Raw genomic sequence first — 22,911 nt, forward strand, 5'->3', positions numbered from 1 at the left:
GCTGGGAATTATGGGATATTATCCAGTAACACAAGGGGCGTGTCTGGGTGGTGAGAGGTGCTGGGAATTATGGGAGATTATCCAGTAACACAAGGGGCCTGTCTGTGTGATGAGAGGTGCTGGGAATTATGGGACATAATCCAGTAACACAAGGGGGTGTGTCTGGGTGGTGAGCAGTGCTGGGAATTATGAGACATTATCCAGTAACACAAGGGGCGTGTCTGGGTGGAGAGAGGTGCTGGGAATTATGGGACATAATCCAGTAACACAAGGGGCGTGTCTGGGTGGTGAGCAAGGAATTATGGGACATTATCCAGTAACACAAGGGGCGTTTCTGGGTGGAGAGAGGTGCTGGGAATTATGGGACATTATCCAGTAACATAAGAGGCGTGTCTGGGTGGTGAGAGGTGCTGGGAATTATGGGATATTATCCAGTAACACAAGGGGCGTGTCTGGGTGGTGTGAGGTGCTGGGAATTATGGGACATTATCCAGTAACACAAGGGGCGTGTCTGGGTGGTTAGAGGTGCTGGGAATTATGGGACATTATCCAGTAACACAAGGGGCATGTCTGGGTGGTGAGCAGGGAATTATGGGACATTATCCAGTAACACAAGGGGCGTGTCTGGGTGGTGAGAGGTGCTGGGAATTATGGGATATTATCCAGTAACACAAGGGGTGTGTCTGGGTGCTGTGAGGTGCTGGGAATTATGGGATATTATCCAGTAACACAAGGGGGTGTGTCTGGGTGTTGAGCAGGGAATTATGGGATATTATCCAGTAACACACGGGGTGTGTCTGGGTGGTGAGAGGTGCTGGGAATTATGGGATATTATCCAGTAACACAAGGGGCTTGTCTGGGTGGTGAGAGGTGCTGGGAATTATGGGATATTATCCAGTAACACAAGGGGCGTGTCTGGGTGGTGAGAGGTGCTGGGAATTAAGGGACATTATCCAGTAACACAAGGGGTGTGTCTGGATGGTTAGAGGTGCTGGGAATTGTGGGACATTATCCAGTAACACAAGGGGCGTGTCTGGGTGGTGAGAGGTGCTGGGACTTGTGGGGCATTATCCAGTAACACAAGGGGCGTGTCTGGGTGGTGAGAGGTGCTGGGAATTATGGGACATTATCCAGTAACACAAGGGGCGTGTCTGGGTGGTGAGCAGGGAGTTATGGGATATTATCCAGTAACACAAGGGGTGTGTCTGGGTGGTGAGCAGGGAATTATGGGATAGTATCCAGTAACACAAGGGGCGTGTCTGGGTGGGTGAGCAGGGAATTATGGGACATTATCCAGTAACACAAGGGGCGTGTCTGGGTGGTGAGCAGGGAATTATGGGACATTATCCAGTAACACAAGGGGGGTGTCTGGGTGGTGAGAGGTGCTGGGAAATATGGGAGATTATCCAGTAACACAAGGGGCGTGTCTGGGTGGTGAGAGGTGCTGGGAATTATGGGATATTATCCAGTAACACAAGGGGCGTGTCTGGGTGGTGAGAGGTGCTGGGAATTATGGGATATTATCCAGTAACACAAGGGGCGTGTCTGGGTGGTGAGAGGTGCTGGGAATTATGGGACATTATCCAGTAACACAAGGGGCGTGTCTGGGTGGTGAGAGGTGCAGGGAATTATGGGATATTATCCAGTAACACAAGGGGCGTGTCTGGGTGGTGAGCAGGGAATTATGGGATATTATCCAGTAACACAAGGGGCGTGTCTGGGTGGTAAGAGGTGCTGGGAATTATGGGACATTATCCAGTAATACAAGGGGCGTGTCTGGGTGGTGAGAGGCGCTGGGAATTATGGGATATTATCCAGTAACACAAGGGGCGTGTCTGGGTGGTGAGCAGGGAATTATGGGACATTATCCAGTAACACAAGGGGCATGTCTGGGTGGTGAGAGGTGCTGGGAATTATGGGACATTATCCAGTAACATAAGGGGCGTGTCTGGGTGGTGAGAGGTGCTGGGAATTATGGGGCATTATCCAGTAACACAAGGGGCGTGTCTGGGAGGTGAGCAGGGAATTATGGGACATTATCCAGTAACACAAGGGGCGTGTCTGGGTGGTGAGCAGGGAATTATGGGACATTATCCAGTAACACAAGGGGGGTGTCTGGGTGGTGAGAGGTGATGGGTATTATGGGATATTATCCAGTAACACAAGGGGCGTGTCTGGGTGGTGAGAGGTGATGGGTATTATGGGATATTATCCAGTAACACAAGGGGCGTGTCTGGGTGGTGAGAGGCGCTGGGAATTATGGGATATTATCCAGTAACACAAGGGGCGTGTCTGGGTGGTGAGCAGGGAATTATGGGACATTATCCAGTAACACAAGGGGTGGGTCTGGGTGGTGAGAGGTGCAGGGAATTATGGGACATTATCCAGTAACACAAGGGGCGTGTCTGGGTGGTGAGAGGTGCTAGGAATTATGGGATATTATCCAGTAACACAAGGGGCGTGTCTGGGTGGTGAGCAGGGAATTATGGGACATTATCCAGTAACACAAGGGGCGTGTCTGGGTGGTGAGCAGGGAATTATGGGACATTATACAGTAACACAAGGGGTGTGTCTGGGTGGTGAGAGGTGCTGGGAATTATGGGATATTATCCAGTAACACAAGGGGCGTTTCTTGATGGTGAGCAGGGAATTATGGGACATTATCCAGTAACACAAGGGGCGTGTCTGGGTGGTGAGCAGGGAATTATGGGACATTATACAGTAACACAAGGGGTGTGTCTGGGTGGTGAGAGGTGCTGGGAATTATAGGATATTATCCAGTAACACAAGGGGCGTGTCTGGGTGGTGAGCAGGGAATTATGGGACATTATCCAGTAATACAAGGGGCGTGTCTGGGTGGTGAGAGGTGCTGGGAATTATGGGACATTATCCAGTAACACAAGGGGTGTGTCTGGGTGGTGAGAGGTGCTGGGAATTATTGGATATTATCCAGTAACACAAGGGGCGTGTCTGGGTGGTAAGAGGTGCTGGGAATTATGGGACATAATCCAGTTACACAAGGGGCGTGCCTGGGTGGTGAGCAGGGAATTATGGGACATTATCCAGTAACACAAGGGGCGTGTCTGGGTGGTGAGAGGTGCAGGGAATTATGGGATATTATCCAGTAACACAAGGGGCGTGTCTGGGTGGTGAGCAGGGAATTATGGGATATTATCCAGTAACACAAGGGGCGTGTCTGGGTGGTAAGAGGTGCTGGGAATTATGGGACATTATCCAGTAATACAAGGGGCGTGTCTGGGTGGTAAGAGGTGCTAGGAATTATGGGACATTATCCAGTAACACAAGGGGCGTGCCTGGGTGGTGAGCAGGGAATTATGGGACATTTTCCAGTAACACAAGGGGCGTGTCTGGGTGGGTGAGCAGTGCTGGGAATTATGGGACATTATCCAGTAACACAAGGGACGTGTCTGGGTGTTGAGCAGGGAATTATGGGACATTATCCAGTAACACAAGGGGCGTGTCTGGGTGGTGAGCACGGAATTATGGGACATTATCCAGTAACACAAGGGGCGTGTCTGGGTGGTGAGCAGGGAATTATGGGACATTATCCAGTAACACAAGGGGCGTGTCTGGGTGGTTAGAGGTGCTGGGAATTATGGGACATTATCCAGTAACGCAAGGGGCGTGTCTGGGTGGTGAGCAGGGAATTATGGGACATTATCCAGTAACACAAGGGGTGTGTCTGGGTGGTGAGAGGTGCTGGGAATTATGGGACATTATCTAGTATCACAAGGGGTGTGTCTGGGTGGTGAGAGGTGCTGGGAATTATGGGAGATTATCCAGTAACACAAAGGGCGTGTCTGAGTGGTGAGCGGTGCTGGGAATTATGGGACATAATCCAGTAACATAAGGGGCGTGTCTGGGTGGTGAGCAGTGCTGGGAATTATGAGACATTATCCAGTAACACAAGGGGCGTGTCTGGGTGGAGAGAGGTGCTGGGAATTATGGGACATAATCCAGTAACACAAGGGGCGTGTCTGGGTGGTGAGCAGGGAATTATGGGACATTATCCAGTAACACAAGGGGCGTGTCTGGGTGGTGAGAGGTGCTGGGAATTATGGGATATTATCCAGTAACACAAGGGGCGTGTCTGGGTGGTGTGAGGTGCTGGGAATTATGGGACATTATCCAGTAACACAAGGGCCGTGTCTGGGTGATGAGCAGGGAATTATGGGACACTATCCAGTAACACAAGGGGAGTGTCTGGGTGGTGAGCAGGGAATTATGGGACATTATCCAGTAACACAAGGGGCGTGTCTGGGTGGAGAGAGGTGCTGGGAATTATGGGACATTATCCAGTAACATAAGGGGCGTGTCTGGGTGGTGAGAGGTGCTGGGAATTATGGGATATTATCCAGTAACACAAGGGGCGTGTCTGGGTGGTGTGAGGTGCTGGGAATTATGGGACATTATCCAGTAACACAAGGGGCGTGTCTGGGTGGTTAGAGGTGCTGGGTATTATGGGATATTATCCAGGAACACAAGGGGCGTGTCTGGGTGGTGAGAGGTGCTGGGTATTATGGGATATTATCCAGTAACACAAGGGGCGTGTCTGGGTGGTGAGAAGTGCTTGGAATTATGGGACATTATCCAGTAACACAAGGGGCGTGTCTGGGTGGTGAGAGGTGCTGGGAATTATGGGACATTATCCAGTAACACAAGGGACGTGTCTGGGTGGTGAGAGGTGCTGGGAATTATGGGACATTATCCAGTAACATAAGGGGCGTGTCTGGGTGGTAAGAGGTGCTGGGAATTATGGGACATTATCCAGTAACACAAGGGGCATGTCTGGGTGGTGAGCAGGGAATTATGGGACATTATCCAGTAACACAAGGGGCGTGTCGGGGTGGTTAGAGGTGCTAGGAATTATGGGACATTATCCAGTAACACAAGGGGCGTGTCTGGGTGGTGAGCAGGGAATTATGGGACATTTTCCAGTAACAAAAGGGGCGTGTCTGGGTGGTGAGCAGGGCCGGATTTGTACTTACCAGTGCCCTAGGCCTGCTGTCACCAAGCGCCCCCTCCCCCCCCCCCCCCCCCCCCCCGCCACCACCACCACCAAAAAACATTCTGTCCAACTATCTGACTAGCGATCACTGGTTTGAATGGGCTCATTTCAGTTGTGCTGCTGTGCCCCTCATTGAACAAAGAATCAGTGGATGCTCTGTCCTCTCACGATGGAAATTTGCGCTCCTGCTCGAATGTGCACAGCAGCCGATAGTGTTCTGGGAATGCATACTTGAGAAATTACGCTGATGTATGATCGGTACTCGTCAAGAATGCATAACACTGTACCGGCCTTGGTTGCTGTGCACATCTGGGCAGGAGCAGGAAATTACAGGGAGAGCAAGTGGCCAGAGCATGCACTGCTTCTTTGTCCTCTGTGCGGCTGACTGCAGTTGGAGCCACAAACAGGTGGCAGGGCAGTGCAATGGAGAAAAGCCCAAACAAAACAGAGAACAGGTAAGTAGCAAACATCCTGTCAAGACCCACTTTGGATGTTTGGTTGTAATTAGTGTGGACCTGAACTCAGAACTTCCTCTCTGCTCTAAAAGATACTCAACAACATAACCTTTAAAGAAAAAACATTTCTTTGTTACAGCTGATACAAATCCTGCAATAAATAGACAGTGTGTCTAATTCCTACTTTCATGGAAGCAAATATATTAACATCTTGTGCTTTAAAATAAGCTTATATGCTGTGGCAGTCAGGTGACACAGGGAAGATATCAAATTTGTGATTAGACACAGATGTGGAAGAATTCAAAAGGCTCTCTAAATACATACATGGTACATGTCTCTGCATGGTTTCCTTCTGTCCTGTGCAAGAGTTCAGCTCCACTTTAAAGCATCTGAATGACATTTATTTATATTTGCTGAAAAATCTACGTATCTCTTTTGAATGCTGAATGTACATATGGCGGTGTGCTCTAACATATTGGCAGTATACAGGAACAAAGTCTGAAGAAGGCTTATTAGCAGAAAGATTACTCTTTTTCTTTTAAGCCAATAAATGGTATCACTCTGATTCAAAACTCTCTGCTTTCGCTGATGGCTAAGATGGTAGAATGCTCTAATGCTACAGGAAAGCAGAAGGATGCCAATTCATACACACTAGCATAGAGGTAGTAACAGCTCAGGTGACAGTGACAGTTTAGCAATGAAAGGGAAGCATACAGCATTTTTATTCCAGGCTGCAGCAGTTATCATAGATGGTCGGAGATGAAGGACAGAAAATGAGTCAGGAAAGAGTTAACTTAAGCAGAGAGGAGATCACTGGCTAGAAAGAAAAAAAAGCAATAAATTAGGCCTAGATAAGAAAGTGTAATTTACAACTGCTGGGGTCAGACAGTGTCACAGCTCTAAAAGAGAAGGCGAAGAAACTAGCAGAAATGTTTGTGAATGCCTGCATTAGAACTCAGCGGAACTTAGTTTTATCTTCTTTGTAATGTAAATCCCTGGTATTTCTCACATCCACTTGTACTGTATGTCGATCCATATAAATAATTGGATCATCAGGTGACAGTTATGATTGATCCTGATTGTTATAACACATCAGGAAGTGAGAGGTGCAGGGATTGGGGAACTCTGGAATTCCTCTATTAGTGCAGAGCAGGGCGCTGGCTGGCTGCGCTGCGGGAACAGAGGAGATGATTTACTTTGACATATGACTTCTTCTCTCTCCAAGTCATGCCGCCCTTCTGATCTTATCTGATTTTATCGCCCTAGGCCGTGGCCTCTGTGACCTTTGCAGAAATCCGGGCCTGGTGGTGAGCAGGGAATTGTGGGACATTATCCAGTAACACAAGGGGTGTGTCTGGGGGGTGAGAGGTGCTGGGAATTATGGGATATTATCCAGTAACACAAAGGGCGTGTCTGGGTGGTGAGCAGTACTGGGAATTATGAGACATTATCCAGTAACACAAGGGGTGTGTCTGGGGGGTGAGAGGTGCTGGGAATTATGGGATATTATCCAGTAACACAAAGGGCGTGTCTGGGTGGTGAGCAGTGCTGGGAATTATGAGACATTATCCAGTAACACAAGGGGCGTGTCTGGGTGGGGATCAGGGAATTATGGGATATTATCCAGTAACACAAGGGGCGTGTCTGGGTGGAGAGAGGTGCTGGGAATTATGGGACATAATCCAGTAACACAAGGGGCGTGTCTGGGTGGTGAGCAGGGAATTATGGGACATTATCCAGTAACACAAGGGGCGTGTCTGGGTGGAGAGAGGTGCTGGGAATTATGGGACATTATCCAGTAACATAAGGGGCGTGTCTGGGTGGTGAGAGGTGCTGGGAATTATGGGACATTATCCAGTAACATAAGGGGCGTGTCTGGGTGGTGAGAGGTGCTGGGAATTATGGGATATTATCCAGTAACACAAGGGGCGTGTCTGGGTGGTGTGAGGTGCTGGGAATTATGGGACATTATCCAGTAACACAAGGGGCGTGTCTGGGTGATGAGCAGGGAATTATGGGACATTATCCAGTAACACAAGGGGAGTGTCTGGGTGGTGAGCAGGGAATTATGGAACATTATCCAGTAACACAAGGGGCGTGTCTGGGTGATGAGCAGGGAATTATGGGACATTATCCAGTAACACAAGGGGGGGTCTGGGTGGTGAGCAGGGAATTATGGGACATTATCCAGTAACACAAGGGGTGTGTCTGGATGGTGAGAGGTGCTGGGAATTATGGGATATTATCCAGTAACACAAGGGGCGTGTATGGGTGGTGAGAGGTGCTGGGAATTATGGGATATTATCCAGTAACACAAGGGGCGTGTCTGGGTGGTGAGCAGGGAATTATGTGATATTATCCAGTAACACAAGGGGCGTGTCTGGGTGGTTACTGTACCATTGTGTGTTTCAGGTTCCTATAAGGTGTGATGATGTCACTGTCTATTTCTCCATGGAGGAGTGGCAGTATGTAGCAGGACACAAGGACCTCTACAAGGATGTCATGAAGGAGGAACAGCACCCTGCTGAGTTATGGGGTAAGCGGATATGTATATTGGTAGGAGGAAACTACAGTCATGAATTGAGTGGTGTTACTGTGTATTCAGTGGCAGTTCGTTGAGTGCTATTATAGTCAGTGGCAGTTATTGTTAGACTGGTGTTATATTCAGTGGCAGTTATTGTTAGACTGAGTGCTATTATAGTCAGTGGCAGTTAGTGTTAGACTGAGTGGTGTTATATTCAGTGGCAGTTATTGTTAGACTGAGTGCTATTATATTCAGTGGCAGTTATTGTTAGACTGAGTGGTGTTATATTCAGTGGCAGTATTGTTAGATTGAGTGGTGTTATATTCAGTGGCAGTTAGTGTTGGATTGAGTGGTATTATATTCAGTGGCAGTTAGTGTTAGATTAAGTGATATTATATTCAGTGGCAGTTATTGTTAGATTTTAGTGGTGCTATATTTAGTGGCAGTTATTGTTAGATTGAGTGGTGTTATATTCAGTGGCAGTTATTGTTAGACTGAGTGGTGTTATATTCAGTGGCAGTTATTGTACAATTCCCAATGAAATAAATTTGGGTGTTTTTTTTCCCATAGGTAATCCATGGACTGAGGGGGTTTCTTCTTCAGATCATCCCAACCTGCATAGAAGTAATAATGCTGACTCCCCAAACACTGCCGTAGTGAGTGACCAGAACCAGGAGACACAGACTGTGGCCACCAAGTGCCTTACTGAAAACGTTCCTACCCTGCCAGTGTCTGCACCTTCCATAGAGAAGCCCTGCTCATCTTATGACTTCAACTCCAAGTCCACATGGTGTTCTCCAGCAAGTCCAACACTGGCAATGTCTGCACCATTCATAAAGGATCCCTGCTCATCTGAAGGACTTGACTACCAGTCCGAAACGTGTTCTTCAGCTAGTTGTATCCTGCCAGTGCCTGCACCCACAGTGGAGGAGTCCTACACACATGATGGTTGGAATGCCAGGATCTCAGGCTATCCTCCATCTGGTCCAAGTCTGTTAGTATCTGCAACCACTAAGAAGGAGTTCCACACGCCTGAAAACTTGAATGCCAGGTCCAACACGTGTCCTTTGGAAGGTCCTACGTTGCCATTGTCCCCTCCCGCCTTGCAAGAACCTCTCGTATGTGATAGTCTATATGTCAAAACCACAACCTGTCCTCCCCCGGGGTCTATGCTACCAGTCTCCGCTTGTACTGTGGAGGAGGCCAGCTCTCCTGATGCAGGTTACCCTTCCCCCATGGAATACACGAACACCTTTCAGGTTAACACACCCCTGTCTTTTAAAGAGGTAAATCAACTTGTCCTTCATACAACATATTCATCTTTTTCTGATCAGGAGGGACCTGAATGCCAAGAAGAACAATCTTCTTTCTCTATGCATGGAAAGGAGGATTCCGGTCTTCCGGTGATCATTTCTTCACATTGTCCTTCTGCTCAGGTGGAAGTGGCATCCCACCCATGGGAAGAGGAGTATCTACCACCTTCTACCCTTCCTGAACCCACAGAGTTCTGCTTGTCCCATGTAAAGCAAGAACCCCAATCATCTGAAGAGGAAGACCTCCTGTATGGTAAATCCATAGGTGGAACACTGTATACATCTGTTCAGGTCAAGGAAGAACCTGACTTGTGTGCAGGGGAAAATCTTCCAAATTGGCCCACCTGTACATCCACTAGTGCTTCTGTTACTATTAAAGTAGAGCCCCATTCATGGGAAGAGGGAAATCTCCACAATTCTGGCAACTATACACCCATGGATCCTGCACGGTATACATCTGTTACTATAAAACAGGAACCCAGCTCATGTGAAGAGGACAGTCTCCTGAAAACTGAGTGGCTACCTACATTCTGTCATGTTAAAGAGGAAACCCATTCAGATGGAGGAGAAGATCTGACAGATCAGCACCTTGAAGAGAAAATGGAGGTGTCTGCAGATACAAATGATGACTCTGCCATGGGACTGAATGACCCGTCCATCAGGGTGACAGACTTGGAGACCGATATCTCTGCTAAGTCTCTGAATCTAGAATATGGGGCTCTGACTCCAACTTCCAGTAACACTCCAGCTGCACAAAGTGACTCCAAGAATATTGTTCTTCTGCAGCTCCACATCAGCCCAGTACTTCAGAGCCAAATGCTGAAGATTCCAACATCGCCAACGCTAGCGGCCGGTCAAGCAAAGGGACCTGTTGGGGACATCTCCAACCTCACCAAATATTGGAGAGATCACTCTAAAAGGAAAGTTCCTCAGTGTTCCGAGTGTGGGAAGCTTTTCCTAAAGCCCAAACAGCTCCGTGAGCATCAAGTAACACACACAACCCAACTGCCGTTCCGATGTGCTGATTGTGGGAAGGCATTCAAGAACAATTACCAGTGCATCATACATCAGAGACAAACCCATCCCAAACCTCAGTGGAACATAGACATGAAAACTGATTGGAAGCCGCATATATGTTCCAAGTGTGGAAAAATGTTCTCTGAGAAACAAACTCTAAATCAACACCAATACAGCCAGTGCCTTATGGAAACCTTTGAATGTCCATTCTGCAATGTACACTTCAAACAAAAGGTTCAGCTACACCTGCATGAACAGCGCCATATGGGTATAGCTTCCAGAGAGCCCAAATTTAGTAGTTCCCTGACGAAGAATAGAGAGACTGCAGGCCAACATTGGGACATACTGCAAGTAGAAGCTTGTGAAGGGAAAGCGTACAGTGAAGAACTTTCAATGGACAATGTGGATGGAAGCCTATATTCATGTACTGAGTGTAAGAAGCATTTTGTCAAACGGACGCACCTACTTGAACATAAAAAAATGCATCAAATGGACAGTCTCTTCCTCTGTTCCTATTGCAGCCATTCTTGTTCCTCTAAAGAGGCTTTACATATTCATGAGAAGACACATTTGTCCCACGAGTGCCTGTATTGTGGCAGATGGTTTCACAACAAAGTGACCTTGGCAAACCATCAGAAAACTCATGCCAACCAGAAAATGCACAAGTGCCTGGAATGTGGAAGGGTGTTCTCCAAAAGATCAGCATTAGTGGTTCATCAGAGTTCTCATGCTAGAAAGAGAGTTCCTCCTAGCTCCTCGGACTGCAGTTAAAAGTATCTTCTCCTGCTCATTGTCAATACCGGGAGCAAAGCACTGACCATCTCTAACATGGCAAAGCACAGACTGTTTCCAATGTGGTAAAGCACTGTCTCAAACTTTTCTGGTGTAGGCCCAAGAGAGCCTCCAGCAAAGACCACATCAGAGACTCAGGCTGTGCCTGGTGGTTTTGGTTGTAGGCACAAGAGAGCCCCCAGCAAAGACCACATCAGGGAATCGGGCTGTACATGGCAGTTTTGGTTATAGGCACAAGAGAGCCCCCAGCAGAGACCACATCAGAGAATCAGGCTGTACATGGCAGTTTTGGTTATAGGCACAAGAGAGCCCCCAGCAGAGACCACATCAGAGAATCAGGCTGTGCCTGGCAGTTTCTATCTACCTATTTCTCAAAAAAAGCTGTTTGGGTCTCCCACCCTTTTTTATGTTTACTTTACCATTGAGGAACTTGCCACATGTTTACCACCGGCGTCGTGCCAAGCGACCAATCACCACAGGATATTACAGTCTCACTCAAGTCTACAATCGTGGTGTGATTTTTGACGAGATAAAACAAGGAACACCAAGAGCCCCAATAGTGTAATCTGTACTGGTAAATGGTTACTAAATAGAGTAAATATTAATACTCACAAACCAGGGTTACCATTAGGCAACCACTGTAAAGGCAGGTGGGGAGATTTTCCTGACCCCACTCAGGAATAAGAAGTCGCTCTCTGTAGATGAGAAAAAGGGGGTTCAGCCCTCCACCCAGGGTGGCCTCAATATTATGCAGGAGAACAGAGGCGCCAAAAGGATAAAAGGAAGCTAAATGAGCTTAAAAACCAAATTCTTGGTAAATAGAGGAGGTAGTGGTGGACTTACCTCCTCCAAGTAGACACACAACGACTGTAGTAAAGACAGTCAATATATTTTATTTATGAACTCCAAATATGCAACGCGTTTAGCAGGTTTGATCCCGCTTCATCAGGCAATAACAACGGAGCAATAGCATATGTGGTCTCAGAGGTGCCTGGCTCTTCTACTGACCACATATGCTATTGCTCCGTTGTTATTGCCTGATGAAGCGGGATCAAACCTGCGAAACGCGTTGCATATTTGCAGTTCATAAATAAAATATATTGACTGTCTTTACTACAGTCGTTGTGTGTCTACTTGGAGGAGGTAAGTCCACCACTACCTCCTCTATTTACCAAGAATTTGGTTTTTAAGCTCATTTAGCTTTCTTTTATCCTTATGGTGCCTCTGTTCTCCTGCATAACGTGGTGTGATTTTTGGATGACATCCCTCCCCCTACTAGAGCAGGGAAAGCTATAAGGGGGGGGCACTAGGGAAAAGTATGGGGGGGGGGGACTAGAACACCAGGGAAAGCTATATGGGGGGGGACAGTGACTGGTGAGAAATAGTGTGGAGCCCCCTCAGTCACACACTGACGTATGCGCAGTCACCCTCCACTTCCTGTTCCCTTTGCCGCAGTTTACCGTTCAGCCTCAAACCCTGAGGGAATCCTGAAGGCAGTCAGCACTGATGGCAAAGTAACCTTTTGGATTGGTTGGTGAGTCCACACACTGTCCGATTACATTGTATGTACAATCGATACGATCTGTGATCTCATATAGAGACCAGGTCGCTGCCACCGATACACAATAAAGCGTGCGAATACACGAAGTCTATCTCAAGCTAAATCCTGTAGGAAAAAGGGTTAATTCACAACCTTTCTAGAGATAGAAAATCCAACAATATTAACCTTGGCGGTAATCCCGAGCTGAGCTCGGGGTATGCCGCCGGAGGTCGCCGCTCAGGCCCTGCTGGGCCGATTTCAATTCTGTAAAAAGCAGCACACGCAGCCGGCACTTTGCCAGCCGCGTGTGCTGCCCGATCGCCGCCGCTCCGCGGCGATCCGCCGCTTGCAGCGGCGAAAGAGGGTCCCCCCAGCCGCCCGAGCCCAGCGCAGCCGGAACAAACAGTTCCGGCCGGCGCTAGGGGCTGGATCGGGCGGCTCTGACGTCAGGACGTCGACTGACGTCCATGACGTCACTCCGCTCGTCGCCATGGCGACGAGGAAAGCGAAACAAGATAGGCCGCTCATTGCGGCCTATCTTGTTACTTTCGATTGCCGGAGGCGATCGAAAGTACGCTTCCGGAGCGCCCTCTAGTGGGCTTTCATGCAGCCAACTTTCAGTTGGCTGCATGAAATATTTTTTTTTTTATTCAAAAAAAACCACATTGCAGCCTCCCTGGCAAAATAATTAAACCGCCAGGGAGGTTAATATCAAAGCGGCTATGGTAACGTCTCCCTCAGGAGATGTGAGCTCTTTGCAGAGATTTCAGAACAGCACTTAGACAAACCACTTTTATTTATTTATTTAACCACTTTATCCACTACTACAGTAGATCTACGTCCTCTGTGACTTCATGTAAGCCCCGAGTCAGTAGATATACGTCCTCTGTGACTTCATCTAAGCCCCGAGTCAGTAGATCTACGTCCTCTGTGACTTCATGTAAGCCCCGAGTCAGTAGATATACGTCCTCTGTGACCTCATCTAAGCCCCGAGTCAGTAGATATACGTCCTCTGTGACTTCATCTAAGCCCTGAGTCAGTAGATCTAGATCTACGTCCTCTGTGACTTCATGTAAGCCCCGAGTCAGTAGATATACGTCCTCTGTGACTTCATCTAAGCCCCGAGTCAGTAGATCTACGTCCTCTGTGACTTCATCTAAGCCCCGAGTCAGTAGATGTACGTCCTCTGTGACTTCATCTAAGCCCCGAGTCAGTAGATCTACATCCTCTGTGACTTCATCTAAGCCACAAGTCAGTAGATCTATGTCCTCTGTGACTTCATCTAAGCCCAGAGTCAGCAGATCTATGTCCTCTGTGACTTCATCTAAGCCCTAAGTCAGTAGATGTACGTCTTGTAGCAGAAGCAGTGCTGTGCAGGATTGGGCTTACTCCTGTGCACACCTCTGGCACTATCTGATGCAGCACTAATTGGTGAACAGGAATACATGTTTCCTGAGCTAATGAGATTGATTTTTACCATTAAATATACTTTGATTTTGAAATAATTCTACAGAGTGTATTTTTCACTATGAACTGAGAAAATAAAATATCTTCACCATAAATTGTGACAGAAACATAATCTAGGTTTTGTGATAAGCGGTAAGAAAAGCCAAACAAAATTTGTGATTTTTATCTACAGAAGCACTTTTTATTTTTAAACTGGAATTGGTAACACTGAGAAATAATGTGTTTTTTCAATTTTTTCCCCTTGTTTTCCCATTAAAATTCATAGAAAACAAAGTTTTTCGAGGGAAAAAATGGCATACAATGCAAGCCTAGTCTGTCTTGGAAAAAAAATATATATTTTCAGCGCTGCACAATATGTTGGCGCTTTATAAATAAAATAATTAAATAAATATTTTCATTTCTGTGTCATAAGTAGGGATAAAGTTATTTCTCAATAAAAAAGGAAATGGCTAAACTGTCAAAACTGCTCTGGTCCATAAGTGGGAAACAAGGGCCTCAATTCACTAAGATCATGCTGGAGATAATAAGGCAAGAGAAAACTTACCTCCACACAGTGAGAGAGTTATCTTATCTCTTCATTCCCTAAGTTACTTCCTCTGTAGTTATTTTCACATGCAGTTAATTAACAGCCTGTCTTTAACGTTAGAATTCTGGAGTTATTTTAAGGATTGAAGAGTTCACTTAAAGACAGAAGAGTTAACTTTAGGTTTGCCTGAGGTAAAATGTTTCCTGAATACCACACGCCTCGTCACCATGGTAACAACTCTAGAAACATTAAAGACAGGAGATAAGCTTAGTGAATTGAGGCCAAGGTCTGGCAATTGAAGCAAATCGATACAATAAAAATAATAAGGATTAAACATGAAAATAACTCTGAGCTAGAGGCCTGCAAGAGTCCAATTTTTCATACCTGCAGACCTGCTACCCGCACTCAACCCGCAATCCGCTCATCTAAGCCCCGAGTCAGTAGATCTACGTCCTCTGTGACTACATCTAAGCCCAGAGTCAGTAGATCTACGTCCTCTGTGACTTCATGTAAGCCACAAGTCAGTAGATCTACGTCTTCTGTGACTTCATGTAAGCCCCGAGTCAGTAGATCTACGTCCTCTGTGACTTCATCTAAGCCACGAGTCAGTAGATCTACGTCCTCTGTGACTTCATCTAAGCCCCGAGTCAGTAGATCTACGTCCTCTGTGACTTCATCTAAGCCCCGAGTCAGTAGATCTACGTCCTCTGTGACTTCATGCAAGCCACAGGTCAGTAGATCTACGTCCTCTGTGACTTTATCTAAGCCCCGAGTCAGTAGATCTACGTTCCTCTGTGACTTCATGTAAGCCACAAGTCAGTAGATCTATGTCCTCTGTGACTTCATCTAAGCCCCGAGTCAGTAGATCTACGTCCTCTGTGACTTCATCTAAGCCCCGAGTCAGTAGCTCTACGTCCGCTGTGACTTAATCTAAGCCCCGAGTCAGTAGATCTACGTCCTCTGTGACTTCATCTAAGCACCGAGTCAGTAGATATACGTCCTCTGTGACTTCATCTAAGCCCCGAGTCAGTAGATCTACGTCCTCTGTGACTTCATCTAAGCCCCGAGTCAGTAGATCTACGTCCTCTGTGACTTCATCTAAGCCCCGAGTTAGTAGATCTACGTCCTCTGTGACTTCATCTAAGCCCTGAGTCAGTAGATCTACGTCCTCTGTGACTTCATCTAAGCCCCGAGTCAGTAGATCTACATCCTCTGTGACTTCATCTAAGCCACGAGTCAGTAGATCTACGTCCTCTGTGACTTCATCTAAGCCCCGAGTCAGTAGATCTACGTCCTCTGTGACTTCAACTAAGCCACGAGTCAGTAGATCTACGTCATCTTTGACTTCAACTAAGCCACGAGTCAGTAGATCTACGTCCTCTGTGACTTCATCTAAGCCCCGAGTCAGTAGATCTACGTCCTCTGTGACTTAATCTAAGCCCCGAGTCAGTAGATCTACGTCCTCTGTGACTTCATCTAATCCCCGAGTCAGTAGATCTACGTTCTGTGTGACTTCATCTAAGCCCCGAGTCAGTAGATCTACGTCCTCTGTGACTTCATCTAAGCCCCGAGTCAGTAGATCTACATCCTCTGTGACTTCATCTAAGCCCCGAGTCAGTAGATCTACGTCCCCTGTGACTTCATCTAAGCCCCGAGTCAGTAGATCTACGTCTTCTGTGACTTCATCTAAGCCCCGAGTCAGTAGATCTACGTCCACTGTGACTTCATCTAAGCCCCGAGTCAGTAGATCTACGTCCTCTGTGACTTCATGTAAGCCACAAGTCAGTAGATCTACGTCCTCTGTGACTTCATCTAAGCCCCGAGTCAGTAGATATACGTCCTCTGTGACTTTATCTAAGCCCCGAGTCAGTAGATCTACGTCCTCTGTGACTTCATCTAAGCCCCGAGTCAGTAGATCTATGTCCTCTGTGACTTCATCTAAGCTCCGAGTCAGTAGATCTATGTCCTCTGTGACTTCATCTAAGCCCCGAGTCAGTAGATGTACGTCTTGTAGCAGAAGCAGTGCTGTGCAGGATTGGGCTTACTCCTGTGCACACCTCTGGCACTATCTGATGTAGCAATAATTGGTGAACAGGAATATATGTTTCCTGAGCTAATGAGATTGATTTTTACCATTAAATATACTTTGATTTTGAAATAATTCTACAGAGTGTATTTTTCACTATGAACTGAGAAAATAAAATATCTTTACCATAAATTGTGACAGAAATATAATCTAGTTTTGTGATAAGCGGCAAGAACAGCCAAACAAAATTTGTGATTTTTATCTACAGAAGCACTTTTTATTTTTAAACTGGAATTGGTAAAACTGAGAAATAATGTGTTTTTTCTATTTTTTCCCTTGTTTTCCCATTAAAATTCATAGAAAACAATTTTTTTCGAGGGAAAAAATGGCATACAATGCAAGCCTAGTCTGTCTTGGAAAAAATTTATATATTTTCAGCACTGCACAATATGTTGGTGCTTTATAAATTAAATAAATAAATAAGTATTTTCATTTCCGTGTCATAAGTAGGGATAAAGTTATTTCTCAATAAAAAAGGAAATGGCTTACCTGTCAAAACTGCTCTGGTCCATAAGTGGGAAACAAGGGCCTCAATTCACTAAGATCATGCTGGAGATAATAAGGCAAGAGAAAACTTACCTCCACACAGTGAGAGAGTTATCTTATCTCTTCATTCCCTAAGTTACTTCCTCTGTAGTTATTTTCACATGCAGTTAATTAACAGCCTGTCTTTAACGTTAGAATTCTGGAGTTATTTTAAGGATTGAAGAGTTCACTTAAAGACAGAAGAGTTAACTTTAGGTTTGCCTGAGGTAAAATGTTTCCTGAATACCACACGCCTCGTCACCATGGTAACAACTCTAGAAACATTAAAGACAGGAGATAAGCTTAGTGAATTGAGGCCAAGGTCTGGCAATTGAAGCAAATCGATACAATAAAAATAATTAGGATTAAACATGAAAATAACTCTGAGCTAGAGACCTTCAAGAGTCCAATTTTTCATACCTGCAGACCTGCTACCCGCACTCAATCTGCAATCCGCTCATCTAAGCCCCGAGTCAGTAGATCTACGTCCTCTGTGACTTCATCTAAGCCCCGAGTCAGTAGATCTACGTCCTCTGTGACTTCATGTAAGCCACAAGTCAGTAGATCTACGTCTTCTGTGACTTCATCTAAGCCCCGAGTCAGTAGATCTACGTCCTCTGTGACTTCTTCTAAGCCCCGAGTCAGTAGATCTACGTCCTCTGTGACTTCATGTAAGCCACAAGTCAGTAGATCTACGTCCTCTGTGACTTCATCTAAGCCCCGAGTCAGTAGATCTACGTCCTCTGTGACTTCATCTAAGCCACAAGTCAGTAGATCTACGTTCTCTGTGACTTCATCTAAGATACGAGGCAGTAGATCTACGTCCTCTGTGACTTCATCTAAGCCCCGAGTCAGTAGATCTACGTCCTCTGTGACTTCATCTAAGCCACCAGTCAGTAGATCTACGTCCTCTGTGAATTCATCTAAGCCCCGAGTCAGTAGATCTTCGTCCTCTGTGACTTCATCTAAGCCCCGAGTCAGTAGATCTACGTCCTCTGTGACTTCATGTAAGCCACAAGTCAGTAGATCTATGTCCTCTGTGACTTCATCTAAGCCCCGAGTCAGTAGATCTACGTCCTCTGTGACTTCATCTAAGCCCTGAGTCAGTAGATCTACGTCCTCTGTGACTTCATCTAAGCCCCGAGTCAGTAGATCTACGTCCTCTGTTAATTAATCTAAGCCCCGAGTCAGTAGATCTACGTCCTCTGTGACTTCATCTAAGCCCCGAGTCAGTAGATCTACATCCTCTGTGACTTCATCTAAGCCACGAGTCAGTAGATCTACGTCCTCTGTGACTTCATCTAAGCCCCGAGTCAGTAGATCTACGTCCTCTGTGACTTCAACTAAGCCACGAGTCAGTAGATCTACGTCCTCTGTGACTTCATCTAAGATACGAGTCAGTAGATCTACGTCCTCTGTGACTTCATCTAAGCCCCGAGTCAGTAGATCTACGTCCTCTGTGACTTCATCTAATCCCCGAGTCAGTAGATCTACGTTCTGTGTGACTTCATCTAAGATACGAGTCAGTAGATCTACGTCCTCTGTGACTTCATCTAAGCCCCGAGTCAGTAGATCTACGTTCTGTGTGACTTCATCTAAGCCCCGAGTCAGTAGATCTACGTCCTCTGTGACTTCATCTAAGCCCCGAGTCAGTAGATATACGTCCTCTGTGACTTCATCTAAGATACGAGTCAGTAGATCTACGTCCTCTGTGACTTCATCTAAGCCCCGAGTCAGTAGATCTACATCCTCTGTGACTTCATCTAAGCCCCGAGTCAGTAGATCTACGTCCTCTGTGACTTCATGTAAGCCACAAGTCAGTAGATCTATGTCCTCTGTGACTTCATCTAAGCCCCGAGTCAGTAGATCTACGTCCTCTGTGACTTCATCTAAGCCCTGAGTCAGTAGATCTACGTCCTCTGTGACTTCATCTAAGCCCCGAGTCAGTAGATCTACGTCCTCTGTTAATTAATCTAAGCCCCGAGTCAGTAGATCTACGTCCTCTGTGACTTCATCTAAGCCCCGAGTCAGTAGATCTACATCCTCTGTGACTTCATCTAAGCCCCGAGTCAGTAGATCTACGTCCTCTGTGACTTCATGCAAGCCACAGGTCAGTAGATCTACGTCCTCTGTGACTTTATCTAAGCCCCGAGTCAGTAGATCTACGTTCCTCTGTGACTTCATGTAAGCCACAAGTCAGTAGATCTATGTCCTCTGTGACTTCATCTAAGCCCCGAGTCAGTAGATCTACGTCCTCTGTGACTTCATCTAAGCCCCGAGTCAGTAGCTCTACGTCCGCTGTGACTTAATCTAAGCCCCGAGTCAGTAGATCTACGTCCTCTGTGACTTCATCTAAGCACCGAGTCAGTAGATATACGTCCTCTGTGACTTCATCTAAGCCCCGAGTCAGTAGATCTACGTCCTCTGTGACTTCATCTAAGCCCCGAGTCAGTAGATCTACGTCCTCTGTGACTTCATCTAAGCCCCGAGTTAGTAGATCTACGTCCTCTGTGACTTCATCTAAGCCCTGAGTCAGTAGATCTACGTCCTCTGTGACTTCATCTAAGCCCCGAGTCAGTAGATCTACATCCTCTGTGACTTCATCTAAGCCACGAGTCAGTAGATCTACGTCCTCTGTGACTTCATCTAAGCCCCGAGTCAGTAGATCTACGTCCTCTGTGACTTCAACTAAGCCACGAGTCAGTAGATCTACGTCATCTTTGACTTCAACTAAGCCACGAGTCAGTAGATCTACGTCCTCTGTGACTTCATCTAAGCCCCGAGTCAGTAGATCTACGTCCTCTGTGACTTAATCTAAGCCCCGAGTCAGTAGATCTACGTCCTCTGTGACTTCATCTAATCCCCGAGTCAGTAGATCTACGTTCTGTGTGACTTCATCTAAGCCCCGAGTCAGTAGATCTACGTCCTCTGTGACTTCATCTAAGCCCCGAGTCAGTAGATCTACATCCTCTGTGACTTCATCTAAGCCCCGAGTCAGTAGATCTACGTCCCCTGTGACTTCATCTAAGCCCCGAGTCAGTAGATCTACGTCTTCTGTGACTTCATCTAAGCCCCGAGTCAGTAGATCTACGTCCACTGTGACTTCATCTAAGCCCCGAGTCAGTAGATCTACGTCCTCTGTGACTTCATGTAAGCCACAAGTCAGTAGATCTACGTCCTCTGTGACTTCATCTAAGCCCCGAGTCAGTAGATATACGTCCTCTGTGACTTTATCTAAGCCCCGAGTCAGTAGATCTACGTCCTCTGTGACTTCATCTAAGCCCCGAGTCAGTAGATCTATGTCCTCTGTGACTTCATCTAAGCTCCGAGTCAGTAGATCTATGTCCTCTGTGACTTCATCTAAGCCCCGAGTCAGTAGATGTACGTCTTGTAGCAGAAGCAGTGCTGTGCAGGATTGGGCTTACTCCTGTGCACACCTCTGGCACTATCTGATGTAGCAATAATTGGTGAACAGGAATATATGTTTCCTGAGCTAATGAGATTGATTTTTACCATTAAATATACTTTGATTTTGAAATAATTCTACAGAGTGTATTTTTCACTATGAACTGAGAAAATAAAATATCTTTACCATAAATTGTGACAGAAATATAATCTAGTTTTGTGATAAGCGGCAAGAACAGCCAAACAAAATTTGTGATTTTTATCTACAGAAGCACTTTTTATTTTTAAACTGGAATTGGTAAAACTGAGAAATAATGTGTTTTTTCTATTTTTTCCCTTGTTTTCCCATTAAAATTCATAGAAAACAATTTTTTTCGAGGGAAAAAATGGCATACAATGCAAGCCTAGTCTGTCTTGGAAAAAATTTATATATTTTCAGCACTGCACAATATGTTGGTGCTTTATAAATTAAATAAATAAATAAGTATTTTCATTTCCGTGTCATAAGTAGGGATAAAGTTATTTCTCAATAAAAAAGGAAATGGCTTACCTGTCAAAACTGCTCTGGTCCATAAGTGGGAAACAAGGGCCTCAATTCACTAAGATCATGCTGGAGATAATAAGGCAAGAGAAAACTTACCTCCACACAGTGAGAGAGTTATCTTATCTCTTCATTCCCTAAGTTACTTCCTCTGTAGTTATTTTCACATGCAGTTAATTAACAGCCTGTCTTTAACGTTAGAATTCTGGAGTTATTTTAAGGATTGAAGAGTTCACTTAAAGACAGAAGAGTTAACTTTAGGTTTGCCTGAGGTAAAATGTTTCCTGAATACCACACGCCTCGTCACCATGGTAACAACTCTAGAAACATTAAAGACAGGAGATAAGCTTAGTGAATTGAGGCCAAGGTCTGGCAATTGAAGCAAATCGATACAATAAAAATAATTAGGATTAAACATGAAAATAACTCTGAGCTAGAGACCTTCAAGAGTCCAATTTTTCATACCTGCAGACCTGCTACCCGCACTCAATCTGCAATCCGCTCATCTAAGCCCCGAGTCAGTAGATCTACGTCCTCTGTGACTTCATCTAAGCCCCGAGTCAGTAGATCTACGTCCTCTGTGACTTCATGTAAGCCACAAGTCAGTAGATCTACGTCTTCTGTGACTTCATCTAAGCCCCGAGTCAGTAGATCTACGTCCTCTGTGACTTCTTCTAAGCCCCGAGTCAGTAGATCTACGTCCTCTGTGACTTCATGTAAGCCACAAGTCAGTAGATCTACGTCCTCTGTGACTTCATCTAAGCCCCGAGTCAGTAGATCTACGTCCTCTGTGACTTCATCTAAGCCACAAGTCAGTAGATCTACGTTCTCTGTGACTTCATCTAAGATACGAGGCAGTAGATCTACGTCCTCTGTGACTTCATCTAAGCCCCGAGTCAGTAGATCTACGTCCTCTGTGACTTCATCTAAGCCACCAGTCAGTAGATCTACGTCCTCTGTGAATTCATCTAAGCCCCGAGTCAGTAGATCTTCGTCCTCTGTGACTTCATCTAAGCCCCGAGTCAGTAGATCTACGTCCTCTGTGACTTCATGTAAGCCACAAGTCAGTAGATCTATGTCCTCTGTGACTTCATCTAAGCCCCGAGTCAGTAGATCTACGTCCTCTGTGACTTCATCTAAGCCCTGAGTCAGTAGATCTACGTCCTCTGTGACTTCATCTAAGCCCCGAGTCAGTAGATCTACGTCCTCTGTTAATTAATCTAAGCCCCGAGTCAGTAGATCTACGTCCTCTGTGACTTCATCTAAGCCCCGAGTCAGTAGATCTACATCCTCTGTGACTTCATCTAAGCCACGAGTCAGTAGATCTACGTCCTCTGTGACTTCATCTAAGCCCCGAGTCAGTAGATCTACGTCCTCTGTGACTTCAACTAAGCCACGAGTCAGTAGATCTACGTCCTCTGTGACTTCATCTAAGATACGAGTCAGTAGATCTACGTCCTCTGTGACTTCATCTAAGCCCCGAGTCAGTAGATCTACGTCCTCTGTGACTTCATCTAATCCCCGAGTCAGTAGATCTACGTTCTGTGTGACTTCATCTAAGATACGAGTCAGTAGATCTACGTCCTCTGTGACTTCATCTAAGCCCCGAGTCAGTAGATCTACGTTCTGTGTGACTTCATCTAAGCCCCGAGTCAGTAGATCTACGTCCTCTGTGACTTCATCTAAGCCCC

At 46.1% G+C, this 22,911-nt stretch overlaps 1 protein-coding gene across 6 annotated transcripts in view; it reads left to right on the top strand.

Annotated features, from left to right (window-relative positions):
• Nucleotides 1-11,992, top strand: part of LOC137535616 (oocyte zinc finger protein XlCOF7.1-like) — a 90,227-nt gene extending 78,235 nt beyond the window's left edge. For all 6 annotated transcript variants that reach the window (XM_068257473.1, XM_068257471.1, XM_068257475.1 and 3 more), the window contains 2 exons: nucleotides 7,897-8,020; nucleotides 8,579-11,992. In XM_068257473.1, the coding sequence (XP_068113574.1) occupies nucleotides 7,897-8,020; nucleotides 8,579-11,109 (2,655 nt within the window). In that variant the 3' untranslated portion in view covers nucleotides 11,110-11,992. The remainder of the gene's footprint in view (nucleotides 1-7,896; nucleotides 8,021-8,578) is intronic.
• The last annotated feature ends 10,919 nt before the right edge of the window (nucleotides 11,993-22,911 follow it).

The sequence above is a fragment of the Hyperolius riggenbachi genome, chromosome 10 (genome assembly GCF_040937935.1).
Source record: "Hyperolius riggenbachi isolate aHypRig1 chromosome 10, aHypRig1.pri, whole genome shotgun sequence".
NCBI classification, from domain to species: domain Eukaryota; kingdom Metazoa; phylum Chordata; class Amphibia; order Anura; family Hyperoliidae; genus Hyperolius; species Hyperolius riggenbachi.